The 18,041-nt window shown below is 39.6% G+C and overlaps 1 protein-coding gene across 7 annotated transcripts in view; it reads right to left on the bottom strand.

Moving 5' to 3' along the window:
* The window catches only part of enah (ENAH actin regulator), a 123,054-nt gene that overhangs the window by 54,233 nt on the left and 50,780 nt on the right, over nt 1–18,041 (bottom strand). For all 7 annotated transcript variants that reach the window (XM_032585114.1, XM_032585112.1, XM_032585110.1 and 4 more), the window contains exons 2-3: nt 8,769–8,934; nt 4,797–4,974 (exon numbers count right to left, since the gene is read on the bottom strand). In XM_032585114.1, coding sequence (XP_032441005.1) covers nt 4,797–4,974; nt 8,769–8,934 — 344 coding nt within the window. The remainder of the gene's footprint in view (nt 1–4,796; nt 4,975–8,768; nt 8,935–18,041) is intronic.

Genomic DNA, 18,041 nt, shown 5'->3' with positions numbered 1-18,041 from the left:
CAGAGCTGTATCCAGTTTCCTCTCTCAGATGGAAACTATTCTGTGTTTTGCTACTCACACATTCCTTCATGCCTTCCATGAGCACATGCCGATTATAAAATTCATTCACCTGGCTATGTGGGTACCTCACGCTATTCAACAAGGACCAATTGCAAGCAACTGGAAGGTTTGGAGGGTTTTTTTTTAACAGTTCGAATAATAAAGATGAGATTTCTTGGCTAACCATGTCAATCTGAGCTTCAAAAATGGACATCAAAGCAGCTCTGGGAGTAACAATTTCTGACCTGCAGAAATATTTATGAGGGTAAGAAATCAGTTTTACCTGCCAGATGGCCTACCATGTGGTTCCTTTTATTCGACGGACACTTTATTTGCAAGAAAGGAGGGATTCTGTAAAGGGCAAACATTATTACAGGATTTGAACATGTGTTCAGGTTCCTGTGATCCACTCCACGAGTTGTCAGTTTAAAGATGCTTTAAGGCAGGAATCTTTACTAGAGTTCATATGGTGGAATGTTCTCTTGTCCACAGTCAATTGGACTGAAGGTCTGCTTCTTAGATCGATGACCACAAAATGACTGATGGGCCATTCTTGCATTACAACCACAGCCTGTTTAAAATGAATAGATGAATTCACTGTGACGTCAGCAATGGGTCTGAGCTACAATTTTAAAGCCTCGGGTTAGGCAACCAGCCAATAACCATCATGGAGCTGAAAGAGACCATATTTGGACAAGCAAACGGAGCAGGAGACGCAAACTTGAACCATATTAGACCAAAAGTGAATACCTTTGAGATGTAATATTAAATTGTAGGATTGTTTCCAGAAACACCACCAAAAGTACAAAGCAGTAAACGTAACTAATCTAACAGCGGTGTGCATGTTCAGTTGGCTTGTAATGATAAATCCACGCTGGTAAATGACAGGATGCAAGATACTAGGTTCACAACAACAAGACAACATGTAAGCAACATGTTACAAACAAAGATTACATATTTCTTCAAAAGTATCCATACCCCACAAGGTTTTGTATATTGTGACAGTACAATCAGTGGCACAAAAAGTGCTTCAGAATTTCACCAGGGTTTTTGCAGACATTCAATTAAATTTAAGACAGAAAAACCTTTAAATATAGGGGATGGTTGGGGAATCATGCTGCATTACAATGAAGCATGGCAAAAACTGTGACATTTCTCAAGTTTGTTTGTGAAGGAACAAGATAGATGGATGACTGAATGTTTGTAGCTTTTAGCAGCAGCTTTGTGCTCGTCACACTGCATTGGTTCTCTACACAGCCTTGACTCCCATCATACTTACAAGCTTTTTTTTTTACAGAATACATCCAACATCGAATGGGTTGGCAAGAGATGTAGAGAAAATGAACTTTGTGCTGCCAACCAGTGGAACATATCCATAATAGATGCAAAAAAGCTAGATAGCTACTACAGACGCATAGCAGCTAGCTACCTCAATCGCCTCAAGTCACAGAATGCAATGAAGATGTCTGTGCACGACTCAAGCTTCTACCCGACTGAATAAAAATACATATGAGAATATACGAGAATAAAATATCCTGCCAGGCCAAAATACAACTTTTGACTTTTTTATAAATAAAAAAGTCAATCATTTGAATTTCTCTCTTAGACCGCAACCCACTTCCTCCATTATTATTATTATTATTATTATAGTCACAGTTCTGATTACAGACGCTCTCAGTGAGTGTCATCAACATATTTAAGGTTAACTTTCTTTTTTTTTTTAAATTAATTCAAGACATTTTAAGTCTTAATTTTAGATATATGACTTTAAGATATCTTAAAGGATGAATGGACATCTTGTACATAACTTTGTGTTGTTAGATCTTATAGTATCCTAACAACACACATTTAAGCTTGTTGTAAAATGGCAATGAAGAAAAGGGAAAAAACACTTTTTCCACAGCACTATAAACCAAATTCAAGTAGAATTGTAAAAGTTAGTGGCATAAAGATTGCTGTAATCATCATCCAGCTTGTTTGGTTCCAAGAATCTATTTGCACCAGCTGAAGACACACCATGATTTATCTCTACAAGGATTATTGACTAAGACCAGGAACGGGTAAACACTGGCTGGCTAATGCTGCTGATGTTGACAGGACCGCGAAGCCCTTTATATAAAAGCAGTTTACAGAGCTACACCGTAAATCACAGCTTTGTGTTAAGATGTTGCAGAGAGAGCCACAAAGCAAAGCACACAGATGGACCATTTCCTGCGTGACATTCTTTATGTAACAAAGTACAAATTCAATGTAGTATTTGTCGTACTGAGTTGCTTAAAGTCAACACATCAGTACGATTGACGAGTACAGCAGGAAAGATTACAAGCTGTTTGAAACGAACGATTGGAACCTGGAAGGGTTTCAGAAATGATAGATGGAGGGTGAACCGGAGGGGAACTGTCAAGTCCAATGACGAGTGCAACAGGCGCCACAGAGAGCAGCTGTCAGGACAGAAATACAGAAGCAAAACAGCGGGGTGAAAGGGGAGACCCTGACACTCTCCGCTGGCCTCCATATGCAGATCGCTGCCCTGCTGAGAGAGCAAACAGGCAAGATGAAGGAGGAAGAATTACAAAATGACTGAAAATGTGAAGGAGAAGGCAAACAGGGCAGAAAATGGAAATCCTGCAGAACCAGAAAGGAGAGGAGAATCAAGTAGGAAGAAAATTAAGAGAAAATAAGAGAAGTGTGATGAAGAGTCTGAGGCTGAAGTCTTCAGCTGTGCTGTTCGTTAGGCAGAATCAGTTTTCAAACAGAGAAGAGGAAGTCTGAAAGATGTGGAATGGTAAAAAGAATTAAACTAACGTCTGATTTAGTGTGTGGGTACGGGGGAAAAAAAGGAAACAATTCAATATGTTGCTGATTGGCTGAAGTCTGACCAAACTAGAGCTTTGGGATTCTTAAAAAAAAAACAGACATGTTTGATAGATTTTCTCATTTTCATTTAGACTCCGTTAATCTGCCCTGGTTACTGTGTCTTGCATTAATTTAATCCCAAGTCGCTGTGTTTCTGATTATGTAACGTGTTTGACCACACAAACAGCAGGAAAATGTGTCTGCATCATTTACTATACTTTCTGTCATGCTAGATTTTGTCACGGCTCACAAACAAACCTCTACGCCATTAGAATAATGAGACGCATCACTATCAGGTTAATTAGTGGATGGGATTAAATGTGATGAGAGGCATGGTTTAGGGGGAGAGGAGGGAACGGTACGGTGGAGGGTGAGTGGGGTAAAGGTGGAGGGCCTAAAGCAGAGCCTGCAGAGCTGCATCTGGATGCTGGGAGAACATTAAAGAAAACCTCTGCTCCCTTGATTACCAGCAGGAAAGGAGGAGAAAATCATGAGTTATGTAACTAAAGCTTAAAAGGTGGTGGATAAAGATTAATTCTCACTGTGTAAATAATCTGTGAGCAGTTAACTAAAGAGCAGGAATCTCAACACATTTGTATTTTGAATATAAATACAAATCCCTTTGTATTTTGAATATTTTTTAGTTCTTATTGTCAGGAGAAATCACCAACTGATCAGAGTTAGACGATTATGGGCTTCAACAGTCCTGACTCAGGACCAGTGGGGCAGAAACCAAAAGGTTCCAGCTTTTTTTGAGCAGTGAATGCGTCATTCAGAAACACTACCAGCTTGCTCTGACAGCATTGTGCTGTGTTTACATTGTAACCGAGAAAAGACTCAAAGTTAGTTGTTCTCAGCATCAGTAGGGTGTTTAAAATGTAGTCAGAGGAAGAAGAGATTTCAGAAGCTACATAAAGCAGTATTACGCCATTTTTATAAAGAATATGTTTTTATAGGTATTCGTTAAAACTGTCACTATATTGTAACTGTATGTTATGAGTCGGATCTGTGAAAAAGAAAAAAAATCGATATCCTCCACCTCCTCCCTGAGCTGCTGTTGAGTCAGAATTCTTTTGATTTGTCAGTGGCCCAAATCCTCTTCCGTAGTTTCAAGTTCATTTGCAAGACATGTTTTAAAAAGAGGAAGGGATAAATGTTACCGGCCTTAAGGGGACATCTTAGGTGTAGCACACAGCTGCACAAATGTGCATAAATGAAAACTACACAAACACAACTCTGACTGCACCAACTACACACCACAATACACAAATCACATCAGACCATCTGCCTTCATCCAACTCTTCTCACATCATTCCAGTTCTCCACATCCTTTTTAGCCATTTCCATGGCTGTTCTCTTTACCCTTCAACATCATCTGCCAGAGACATCCACTGTCCTTCCCATCCATCCTAACCAAATGACAACAACTACAACCTGAATATGTTTCAGCAAAACCTCACTGCAAAAAAAATAAATCTTAGAAAGTATTTTTTGTCATGTTTATAGAGTAAATATCTTAGTACACTTAAAACAAGACAAAAAGAACATAAAGGTAACTTTTCAGCAAGATATAGGAGCTTGTTTTAAGTAAATAATTCATTTAAACCACTAAGTACCAGTTCCACTGGCAGATTATTTCACTTATAAGTATTGGTATTAAGGAATTAACTTAAAACAAGCTCCTATGTTTTGCTGAAAAGTTACTTGTAAGTTTCTGTTGTCTTATTTCAAGTATGCCAAGATATTTGCACTAGAAAGTAAACCCTAAATACTTTTAAGATTTTGTGACTTTGCAGTGCTGCCGAACAGCAACTACATTATGCCATCAGTAAGATTGAAGAAAAGTTTGCCAAGAGACAGGCCAAGATACGTGTCCACTAGAAGAAAGCTCTGAGGCTCACCTGTGTCCTGGGAGTTGAGCACCTCCAGTGCGTGCATCATGGCACTGGCAAACACATTGGCATCTTCCTTACTACCGAAGTTGAGGCCGTAGACCTGTCGAGCGTCCCGCCACTGGTGAAAGGTCTGCGTGGCCTGGTTGTATTTCAGCCCCTTGGGAATGGCACAGTTTATCACCACCTTTAGATAGGGAGAGAAGAGGCAACATTCAGATTATCAGAAATAATTGACAGAAGAAGTTGCCAAAGCAGGTTTTGTATGTAGTGGAGTGAGAAGTTTCAAACTGGAGCAGACGATATGACAATATGATAAACTGAGGCAAGTCCAAAGAGAAGAAATGTGAAATTCTGTTTGACACCTTAATGAGAAAATCAGAAATCAGCTGTAATTGATGATCAGTCAGTGATGGTAAACTTTGCTTAACTTAGAAATTCTGGCAGAGTTCTGGACATCTAAAATGATAAGGATCTACGTATATTCTGTATATTATGGAATACACACACACAGATTGCCATTTTAATAACCCCAGCTGCAACAGCAGAACTATAAACAGATTATATAGCATTTGATTTATCATCATAAGTTCCTTAGTTTACGGTGTCATTGCTCTCTGACCCACACACACACACACATGCGCACCCACACATATGTCCTGTGATATTACCTCTGCTCTCATTACAAATAAGTGGATTACTGCTTTTAATTAGTTAATGTTAGAAAAAAATATCAAAGGCTGTTCTTATATTGTCTTAAATTATTGCAATTAACTTAAAATCAGAAAAAACACAGAATCAGCAGCAGGTTGAATGTTTACACGTCATATTCATATAAAGTCCTATGATGACATCTCTTGAATCCATTCAGCATGCAGGACGGCTGCACCACTGACTTGTTACTCTCTGGCCTCCAGTTGAGTGCTGTTATGCACTTTGATTACAAATGATGATTGTGTAATACTCCAATAGCAGCAGAGTGAAGGAATGTACGTGCCTCCAGTTGAATGCAATCACTTACTACACTGAGCAGTGAAAGTGATCACCTGCCCACATATGTGGTTCTTCCCAAGAGCTTAGGCCTGTCTGTATTTACTGCTAAGGTTTTTATCACCACACGGATGAATGAAGTCACTCTGTAAAACTGGAGGAAATGAATAGCAATGGGCCAGGCTGGCTGAAATGATAGCTTAATCAAAGATTTTAAGAGGTGGAGTATTGCAAACAATACAGCATATGAAAATATCGGTATGGTAAGTTATTTATCAAAGTAATGAAATCAGCCTGCATGCTGCATGATGGTGCAGTTGGTAGTCTGGTAGCAGGAAGGTTCTTTTTTAAAGAATTGTGATTTCAATGCTGACCCAAGTAACAATGATTAGTAAAACTCAATACAGCCAAACTTCACAAATTGCATCCTAAATTTAGTTTAGCAAAAAAGACAAAAAAAACAAAAACAAAAAAAAAACTTAGCAACCTAGATGTGCTTTAAAAGCTGTGTACAGGAAAGGGAGTGTTTGTGAAGAGATAGAATAATTCTGAAAAGTAATCCAAAAAGTATACTTTCACAGACCAAGAAAATCCATGAAAAATAGCAAAAGCATAACCTGATCAACCCTGTGGTGGGGAAGCATATTTACACCGTGTTCCAAATTATTATGCAAATTGGATTTAAGTGTCATAAAAATAAAAATTTTTGTTATGCCATTACATTTATAGATGGTATTGTGTGTCAGGGTTCTTTGAATCATTATAATTAATTTCAGAGAGCTGGTTGATTAGTTTGTCTGATGAGCTCAATTAAAGGAAATCTACTTACGAAGGATGTTCCACATTATTAAGCAGGCCACAGGTTTCAAGCAATATGGAAAAGAGAAAGAATCTCTCTGCTGACAAAAATCATCAGATAGTGTAGTGCCGTATGACAAGATATGAAAACATTAGACATTTAATGAAAACTGAAGCGTTATCGTACTGTGAAGAGATTTGTGGCTGATTCAGAACAAAGATGGGTTTGCACAGATAAAGGCAAAATGAGGAAGGTTTCTGTTAGACAAATTCATCGGATTAAGAGAGCAGTTGTTAAAATGCCCTTACAAAGCAGCAAACAGTTATTTGAAGCTGCTGGTGCCTCTGGAAGCTCAAGGTGGAGGATCCTCCAGAGGCTTGCAGTGCATGAACCTACTATTCAGCCACCCCTAACCAGAGCGCACAAGCAGAATCGGTCGCAGTGGGCCCAGCCGTACATGAAGATTAATTTTCAAACAGACTTGTTCACTGATGACCGCTGTGCAAGCCTGGATGGTCCAGATGGTCGCAGTAGTGGATTGATGGTGGATGGCCACCATGTCCCAACACGGCTGTGACGTCAGCAAGGAGGTGGTGGAGACATCTTTTGGGCCGAAATCATCAGGAGAGAATCATTGGTCGGCCCCTTCAGAGTCCATGAAGGTGTGAAAATGACCTCAGCAAAGTATATGGACTTTCTGACTGATCACTTTCTTTCATGGTTCAAAAAGAAGAGCCGTACCTTCAGTAGCAAAATCATCTTCATGCATCACAATGCACCATCTCATGCTACAAGGAATACCACTGTGTCATTGGCTGCTATGAGAAACTCATGGTGTGGTCACCATCCTCCTCTGACCTCTGACCTCAACCCTATTGAGAACCTTTGGAGTTTCCTCAAGCAGAAGATCTGAGGGTGGAATGCAGTTCATATCAAACCAGCAGCTCTAGGAAGGTTTTCTGACATCCTGCAAAGAAATTCAAGCAGAAACTTTCCACAAACTCACAAGTTCAATGGATCAAGAATTGTGCTGTGATATCAAAGAAGGTCCTATGTTAACATGTAACTCGGTCTGTTAAGATGTTTTTGATTGAAATAGCTTTTGATTTTAGTACATGTGACCATTTAATGCTGCACATTCAAAGAATGACCGTTTGCAGTTCTTTATAATCCATAAAATGTTAAGAAAATCTGCTGTGCATAATAATTTGGAACAGTGAATTTTGAGTTTTTTATTTTTGAAAGAAAATACTGTTCTCATCTTCAGTAAAATTTGATTTATACTGTAATAGTTCATGACTTGAAAATTATACTGACCATCATTTGCATTGACCATGTCAGAAAATCTGAGAAAATATCACTTGCATAATAATTTGGAACACCGTGTATACTGTGCATAATCAACACAAAAATATTTTTGTTGTAATGTAACTTTTTCCTCAGCAGTGCAGTATTTTCTGATTTGAGATGATACACGATATAAATCTGATAATATGTCATAGAACTAGATGTGTTTCCATCCAATTGTCAGAAATTTTAAGCAAACTTTTTAAGTATTGTAAAAAATAAAAAAAGGGAGTTAGATGTGTTTCCATCTACTGGTTTGGAGTGAATCCAGAAGGCTAGTGGGAGCACATAGATATTGAATAAGAGGTTTCTCAGGATTGAGCCTTGGGGAACCCCACGTGTCCGTTTCCATTAGTTTCAGAATTTTGCAGCATTCGAGTCAGACATCATACATCCTGGAGATCCTGGGAATTTGCAGTATGAGCAGACTGTAGCGCATTCTCACTGCCCTTGTAAAGGATTCAGGATGAGAGTTCAAAAGAAGCCTCGTTAAAGTCTGCATCTTTAGAAAAACCTGGGTTTGCTTTGGGAACTATCCCAGCTGCTCTCATGTCTCACTTCATTGTCAGCTTCCCTCCAGAAACTCTTTGTTTCCACTCTATGCAGTGTGAAGAGTGTGAGGAAACACTGTGTACTGCTACAAGCAGATGGCAACAAAAGGCTGACTGTAAACACACAAAGACTCGTTGAGAGTTTTGCAGAAGCACTTGTCCTTAAACACTTTAGTTAACTCCTCAGATCCCACATGGAGCCACCTCAAATAAAACATACATGGTCTTTTTATAAAAGAAAAAAATAAATAAATAAATAAAAAGACATGTTTAGGTCACATGACCCCACTCTACCTGATGATCCTGGATCTTGCGTCCCACCACGCGGAAGGCATTGTTGCCCGTGTGGTGATAGATGTGGACTCTGCTGAAGCCTGTGGAGCCTCCAGCAGGGACCCACTTCTTGTTGGCATCGTCGTACACCATGACAGCAGCCCGTGCCTGGCAGATGCTCTGTTCACTGCATCAACACACACACAGAAAGTAGACATCAAGATAAGTAATGGCTTTTTGACTATAGATACGTTGCAGCGTGATGTCACAAGCGCAAGATCTCACCCTCCATCTTGCTGCAGGGTGACGATGAAAACCATTGGTTTTAGCTGTCAAGTTGTCAATGTAACGTTTTAAATGTTAAATGTTTGTTAAATGCGTGATATATAAAAGAATAAGGGGCACAGTGCTTTGCTACTAATTGTCAAAACTCCAACAACTTCAAACCAAGGTCAGGAGAAAGTTTTAAGTAAAAAAATAAATAAAAAATAGCGACGGAGAGGGAAATAGGTTAGTTACGCTAGCTTGACTTTCACTACCTTAACAAGTAGATGTGCTGTGGAATTTGGTGTTTTTCAGTTCTGTTAAAAAAAAAAAAGGTGACCTATATATCAACTGACAGATCATCAGAAGAGCAGGTATTTAAATTAGCTAATCCACCACCACTGTGTTCATAGGATCACTTACTAATAACCACTAAACAAAACAACAAGCCTGAAAATCACAATACTGTAATAGACTTAATTTTTATTCTTTGTGTGACAAATGTTTGCATGTTTTGTGATGTTGAATATTGATATATCAGTGGAGCTGTTGTCAGTTGGTATGGTAACGGATCTGTGTGTAGCATAGCTGACACAGAGAACAAAAAATATGGAGAATATAAATGGTTTTGAGTTATTCTTCCACAGTTTTTCTCCATTATTTTTTGCATTGCTGTAATGCAGCAAAGGGAAAAATAATACCTACATATTAGCTATTATTATCATGAGCAGGTTTTTACCCTCCAGTAAGGAGCTGGAGGACATGATTTTGCACGTATGATGTCACGTTGCAAAGTGGCTATAGGCTAATCAAACAAGGAAGCTCAAAAAAAGAGTGATTAGCAGAGTAGATTTTTTTCCTCATTTTAAAAAATTTGCTATAGTTAAATACATCCTGATACATGTCTACCTATGATTGAAATAATCTTAAGTTTCAGTCATGTTTCACTTAACAGAAAACTGAAGTAAGTGACTGGATATGATGCTAATCTTTCTGAGCGACTGTGTTTTTTGCAATTCACTAGATGCATCAAAACTAAAAACATCTACCAGTCCCAGGCTATAAATGCTTAAAGCAACAGCATGCACATGATGCACATTTGTTACGTTTAATAAAAATGAAATAAAAATGGAAGGTGACACACTTTGATCTATAAACAACATCTGCAATCAAGACCCTGCTGCAGCCTGATAGCAATAAAATAGAAGTTGGCAGGTCAGACCACACAGGTATCTGTAAAGCACACAGGAAGCGCCTGACTGGTGCATCTAAATAAGTGGAATGCCTTGGTGATGCAAGTTACAGACAGAATGTGAATCCCAGCAGTAAAGCAGGAAGTGACAGCAAAATGCTCAGAACGAAAGCTACAAAATATGTAAGTGAAGATAAGCACTTCAGAGCTTCCATCTCACTCGTGGTAAAAAAATTTAAAAATGAAACAAATAAACGAAGAAAAGGCAGCCAATCCTAAACGTTTGCAAATCTCACATTTCTTTCATCACAAAACCTGAACACCTCGGCAAATGTTCCTTCCTGAACAGCAGCAACACGATGTAAAAGCTCATGAAGGTATTTTAAATCTCAAACATCTAAAAGACGCATAAAGAGTCAAGATCTCATCTGTCTTTGTCTTTCTATCCGATTACATTAATGTGAAGAATCTAAAGGAGCAGCTGATGGAGGGCAGTTATTTATTGGTTTTTGTCCGGGACGGGAGGAGAAAATTCTGTAAAATTACTATATTTAACTTTGTATTAAAATATGAATGTGTGCGTTATACTGAATGTTGTAAATTATTGTAAACAAAATTAAGCAAGGAGACATGCATGATAATTCAGCTCAGTCAAAGGCCTGTACAGATTCGTGGGAAGACTGACTGCTACTGAGATCCTTCCTGTCCTTCATTTTCTTTACGGATACTTAGATGATATGACTTCCCTCAATATTGAATAAAGTCTTTTTGATTTGAAATTGAAAACTTCATCCAAAGATGTTTGTCCTCAAGCATCTTTGATGAAAACGAGGGAAAACTCAGGAACCCAACTCTTTCACATCCAATAAAACTACAATCAGTATCAGAAGTGATCAGATTCTGATTCCATGGAGTCACTAACAGAGGGTACTCTGATTATAAAAACATATTTACAGATTGCACCTTGGTTTATGCCGCTAGTTTAGAGAGTAAACGGAACAATATTGGACTTTAATTCACTTGACTGGTGCATAATACTATTGTTGACCCTCCTTATGTTATTGTTCCCACAATTACAGTCATTCAGCAGGTAGAATGTATTCTAGCCTCTCTTCTCTCCTCCATTTAGTAGCCTGACTAAAATTCTCAAGCATAAAAAAAGTCAGGATGATGACCAGTTTCACTGATTAATTTCATTTATTCCATAAATAGGTTCCGTCTCCTACAGAGCAAGGTGACGGACAAAAAAAAAATGTGCGCATTGTACAAATTTAGGAGCAGAGAATGAGATTTGAGATGAGAATATTTTTATCTCCTTCATTAATGTTAATGAAGCAGGAGAGTTGGAGGAGAGCTTCTGACTTCAAAGAGGAACTGAGCAGCTCCGGGGACCAACATGATGTCACTTCCTGCTGGTATGGGAGGGTGGAGAGGCGCTGCTGGGATGCAGCAGATGAGGCAGAGATGACTAAAGCAGCAGGAAATGGGCTGAGGGTTGAATGATCACAACCCCACCTGATCCAACCGCCCAGTGAGAACGAAAGGTCTCACCACTCAGCTAGAAAACCAACCCAGGAAAAGGAAGAGAAATGCAGAACTGGACGCTGTGACACATCCTCTGTTTATACTGATTTGCCCCGTCACTCCCGCTGCTGGAAATTGTGACTAATTTCGCTGCTGGTAGGCCAAAGTTATGCAACCAAAAGACTGTGTTGTCTAAAAATAGGAACAAACCAAAACGGGGCAGCCGAATCCCCCTACTCAGTGGGTCTGCCAAGCACAATGCGGGGAATGAATGATGACTCAGGGTTTTGTTCCGTCAGCTATGTGACTCTGCTAAGTCTTAGGGGAGCACATGTGGAGGATCACAGCGCTGTCAGTTAGCAGTGGCATCAATCTCCACTCTGCAGACCAGATGAGATGGGTCCCACTCCACGTGACGAGACACAGATGTTTATTAATGACGGAAATACATTCTCAATCTGAATGCATCATCTTAATTGAGAAGCTTTTCTAACAATCTTTACACACATAAGAAAAAAAAGGTTGAGGTTACATTAACAAAAAGCCTGAACAAAAATTGGCTCCACAGGAAATTTCAGTCATTGTCAGCTAAAATCTACGTGTGACAAAAACGCAAGGATGAAAAAAACCCATGACTTCCACACAAGGCAAATTTTATTATCCTTCTAATGCCCACAACAATCCTGTTCAGAAATTATCTTAACCCACACAGACTATTATCCCACTAATCAGGGGTCAGTTTAATGCAATAAAAGCTTTGTATAAGATCTTAACATGACTGCTTGGTCATGTAGCTATTCCAAGAATATGATAGAGTAGGGACAGAGTCACTTGGAAAATGTTAAAAAAAACAAAAAACCTTCAAAGGCTTTTATGTAAAATCAACTTTTTTGAGCTTTACGTCATATTATAATGTTATTCCCTCATCAATAACATACCCAGAGTGTTGCTTTGTTTCTCTTAATGTATATTTGAGAAATCCTTCAATCTCCCATAGCAACCATTAAGGAGTAAATTGAAGCTGCAGGAGGTGACCATTATAAATTTATTTATTTTACATATTTGCTAAAAATTCACCATGTAGTGACTGTAAAAACAGATAAAAGGCAGGTAATCAAAAAAATATATATATTTAAAAAATCGACCTACTTCGATCTGCAGAAATACACCACTCTGTCCACCAACCAATCAGAGGCAGGAGGAGGGTATTAGCGCTGTCAATCACCCTCAGGTACACAGTTGTTTCTGACCAAGCAACAACTGTGCTTGGTCAGTTGTTTCAGTTAGTGGTCCGTGAGGTACTGCATGTAAACGACAGTTTATTTGCCGTGACGTGAGCTCAAAGTGCGACGCCACAGCTAGCTTACCAAAGGGTTGCGTTTTCATTTCAGGTTGCATCATATATTAAGATGTGTTATCACGGGGACAATTTCAAGTTAGGTGGTCCGTGACTGTTTGTTAAATGGGTTGAGTGGTCCTCAGCCTGAAAAATTTTGAGAAACACTGCTAAAAGATTCTTTATGGCCTAAACACAACCACAGCCAGTACAATCTGCTGATTCCATTCTTAATCATCCCTCAGAGCACACAAACCGCTGAAAAAATAATTATAGCGATCCCTGTTACAAACAGCTCTTTCAATAGATTGAAAGGGACTCTGCAGCACATGCTTTTTGTCCTGCTCCCCTCTGAAAGACCAGCTTCAGCTACTCCCATTAGAAACCCTCCTAACCTGAGTCATGCGGTGCAAGATGGAACACAGGGAATCTTCTCCAAGCTGGGAAAAGGAAATCCACAGAGACTCCCACGCATAAACGTGAAGAAAAGAAAGGCAGATTGGTGGCTGGCTATGGGTTTGATTAACAGGGAGTGCAGCTGGCTTTACAGAGAAACAAGTTCAGAACAGGAGATGTCTACAGAGACATCTGCATCCTTCCTTTCTCTTTGCTCTCCACATGTGTTTGTAGTTTTCAGCTTGTGGTTTTTTGTTTTTCCTCTGGAAAGATTTCTGTACCACTAACTGACCTTCCTCAGCCATCCCCCCCTCTAACATCCTTCTGATTCTCTTTTTTTCTTCCCTTCATGAATCAGTCGTTATTTGTTTGGTGGAGCAGAGTGTTTCCAGTCCATATGAAAGTGATCAGGATCAGACCAGGAGGCTGAAAACGTCCCTGTTCAGTCATAGCCTACAGCTGTTGGACCAATGTCTGCTATGGCTCTAATGAAGACTTCCCAAAGTGGGCCCAGGAGGGTCCACATGAATTCAGCGCAACAATTTCAGAAGCTCATCAACGTGTAATAGGAAACATGGACTAGATCACAGTTTCTCCTACAGTCATCTACTTCTGTGTAGTTGAAGCCTCAACTGCTTCATCTTTATGGCTTCTGTTAAAATTAACATCTTTCTGCTTTACCATGCAAGATGGATTTCTAGTGTCTCCCAAAAAAAGGGCTGCAGGAGTGATAATAAAAGTCAGATGCTGTTAATTTTACATTTCATCAGGCAGAATGACAGTTAGCTTTATAAAAGAACATAAAGCTTGCATCAGGTTGTACTCAAGATCAACAAACTCCTTTAATCAGCAAACATACACCTGGGTCTTTGTCCAAACTAGTCAGACTTTACTGGGGTTGGAAAGTTAACCCTGCACCAAGAACTACTGAAGGCAAGGACACAAAAACCTCTGAAGAAGACATAAGCACAACCTTCTTCTTCACAGAATGTAAGCAAAATGGAGTGGCAACAGATTTTAACAGTTGTCCATGGGACATTTCTCATTCCCAGAATGCCCTGCGCTTTGGTCTACTTCCTGCTTTTGGAGCAGTCCACATATACATCCGAACCACACCAGAGTTCACTTCAACCAAACAAAGACCTGGGTTTGTAGGCAAACTGGAGATTGCTTTTTGATCCAGATCAGAGTTCAATTGCGAATACACACCTCCCCAAACGAACCGGACTTTCAGAGTTTCATTAAAGTGGACTAAACAGGGCTGATGTGAATGCACCTTTAATTAGACCAATGTACCAGGATATCTCTGGTAGTTGTATAGAACATGATCAAAATGGTTAAACCAGGCTTCAAGTGATGAAGACTGCATATGTTAATAAAAAACACAAATTAACAATTAGGCAAGTCCCTAAACTTTCAGGTTTGTTCTAAAGTCACCCTGAAACTCACCAGGAGAAGCAACTTTATTTTAGTCATTTCAGCATGCTGTGTCCAGAAACTCTGGAGAGAGATGAGTGACAAACTTCTACTCTCTCCTCACAGGAACTAGAGAAGGAGGAAAATTCGAATCTGATTGTAGATTTTGTTTATGTGAAGCCTTGGAATCAATAGTATTGGCCAGCAGCACAAAAAAATTAAGTGCAACCAATCAATGTGGCCAGCAGATGAGAACAGATCATTACACAGCAACGTGGTTAACGTCAATACCAAACACCTACGCAGTCGGACCATGCTGCCTTTTCAGAGGGGATCCAGACTGATCTGTCACTCTGGCCAGACAGCGCCACAGGATTTTTGCAGTGTGTCTACATGCATCGGCACATCATTCATACTGCTATATGTGTGTTTGGAGAGTTCATACTGCTAAGCACACACACACACACACAATATGCTGGAGACAGGAGAAAAGACCCTGGGCTTCCAGCAATGAGTCATCTACTCCAGAAGATGGTGGTGGGAAAAAAGACAGAGCAGGCGAAGCCCGATGTGTGGCACGATTGCAGCAAAAACACCTGAGGTGTGACAAAGAAGACATCACCACTAGTGGCTATATATAACCGAACAAAACCTACAGGTACACAATGGGGCGTGTGTGTGTGTGTGCTGCAAATAGACACACTATCTATTCACAGCCACCTAAACAGAGGCAGGAGTAGTTCGAAATGTTATTTTCAGAACAAACCAAAAATCTTTATCTGGATTCATGAGCGCCATTTGTTTTATTCATTTGATAAAGAGAGCTGTTGGTTAGGCTGATTTATAACCGGAAGGTTGCAACAAAGAAAAATGGCTGTCACTTTTTCAATTACAAGGCAGAGGAGTACAATAGAAACTGCCACCTTTGTGTTTTAGACCACAACTAATCACCCAAGTTGGAGTCTTTTTCAATTAACAACCCAGGTGTTTTCATGTTACATTCTCTTTCTCTTTGTGAGCAAAGCCGTGATTTAAAAGGCATCATAAAAAGCACAGCAACATAAAATATCTTCTAGAAAGCAAAAAAAAAAAGAAACAAAAAAGGAGTATAAATGCTCCAAATCTGTTTGGAAAACAAGCAGATTCAATAAAAGACCCCCAACCATGTTATGTTTCAATTATCTGTTATAGGCCCACCTCCCAGTCGCAGCTGTTACTGTGCCATCACCGCCAGTCAGCTTTACAATAACATTCACAGTGAAAGGAAGACTGCATCGGGCTGCTGCAGGAAGTGACCTACGCTGTGCTCTGAGATCCTCAGACAGCAGCCGATGTAGCAGCAGTCATTCAATCCAATTACATTCAAGCAAGGGAGACTAGTTTCTGAAGAAGGACAACTGAGTTTCATAGACAAATGATTAATTCAAAAAGCACTGAAATATTCTATGAACACGATTATTAACTCATCAGGCTAAGCTAGCAACAGCCTAGCCTAGCACTTCAAACTGTTGGCATGAAGAAAAACTCCTCAGCAAGAGAAAGACATGGATTTATTGAAAAGTAGAAGACAGTCCAGCACCCTAAACGTCCTTGGTGAGAGTTTATTCTCACCTGCTCTAACAAATAAATCCTGGTTTGGACAAACTGTCAGCATGTTTTATTTTTATTTAAACAGGAAATGATGCCGATAGCTGTGCTGATATCAGCACAATTGATGATCTCAATTATGCAAGTGTGTGTGAGCTCTGAAAAACAACCAAACTGTCAGCAATGTGGTGCTGAATTCCAAATCATTTGGTTGTTTAAAAAAAAAACAAGCAGATGAATTCAAAACAGACCTGGTAATGAAACCAAGAAGAGTATACCAACAGAATTAAAGAAAACTGTTCTTGATTATTTTATTTCTATTTACATTTCAAAACCAGGAGGTGCTAAGTATAATAAGAAACTCTTCTGCTGTTGACCTTTAAAAACCAGGTGTTTCTCACCTCTGCTACATTACAAAAGCTGTTCTGTTTGCCCTAAATTATTTCATCACTTCATCTAGCTTTAAAGCACCACTGCCCTCTAATTACCTGGCCCATTGACTGGACAGCTCTAGCACGGTCCTTGTTTACAGAGTAGTTTGGTCCGACATGCAGAACCCTCGTGGAATCAATTAGGCATTGAGCAAATTACTCACAGAATCCATTAGCTGACTGAAGAGGCAGCTCTCCAGAGGAGGGTTCCACAGGTGGGCCTGCTGCTGGCTAACTCATGACCTCAGATGTTATGTTGCTGTTGCAACAAGCATGGGAGGAAAAAGATTAACATTTCCTGAATAAGACCAGGAAATGTTCCTTATCGTGAATCAAACAGCACAACTGGGGTGATGGTTTAGCTTTAATATGAGGAGGAACTGGCTGTACTCATTGGGAGGAGTGTGACAGCAAAAGTTTTCATATTTAGAGACAAAGTTACGAATAGAAGTAAAAAAAAAAATCCTGTCATCTTTCTAGCTTAAAAGGAGATGGTTAGATTTTGTGCTATTCTGATTTAGTAATTTAATTATATTAGTTGTGTTACCACCCCCACACCACTAGAGACAGTAGCAGGCCCAATAAGATGCGACTAAGAACCAGATTTAGAAGTACACAGAAAGCTACAGAATTTGTTAAAAACTGTGAGCTGCGCTGAAGTAAATAAAAGAGACAAGTTCAAATACATGCAGAGTGAAACTCCTCCCTAAAGGTGAAGATATATCACAGACATCAAAAAAAATAAAAATGGGAGACCCCGGATAATATAGAAAATAGCGCCCCCTTCACTTCCGGAGTGCAACGGTCCCATTTCCAAATAAGGTATGAGACTGACAGTGGTCCATCCCCGTCCCTTTCTGTTTGCTGCAGCGAGGTCCTTCTCGCAGTTTTCAAGCTTCCTCCTTACAGAGCAGCTTTCCCCCATGACTCTCTTACCCAGCTCCTTCTGACTAATCACCAGCAATTAAACACCTGGTGGAAATGTGTATCTGCTGAGCTCATTATACAAGCTCCTTCTCAGTGAAATGCTAGTAAAAACATTGTTAAAGGAGCCATGTTGTGATGACTTCCTGAAGGCAGAGTGTCAAAAAGAGCAGGAGTTTTTAAACAGACAGAAACCCAATTTCAAGGAGCTAAATTACAAAGTC

Source organism: Xiphophorus hellerii, chromosome 15, assembly GCF_003331165.1.
Source record: "Xiphophorus hellerii strain 12219 chromosome 15, Xiphophorus_hellerii-4.1, whole genome shotgun sequence".
In the NCBI taxonomy this organism is placed as follows: domain Eukaryota; kingdom Metazoa; phylum Chordata; class Actinopteri; order Cyprinodontiformes; family Poeciliidae; genus Xiphophorus; species Xiphophorus hellerii.
Note: the sequence above shows the minus strand (reverse complement) of the source record. Positions and strands in the feature narration are given on the sequence as shown.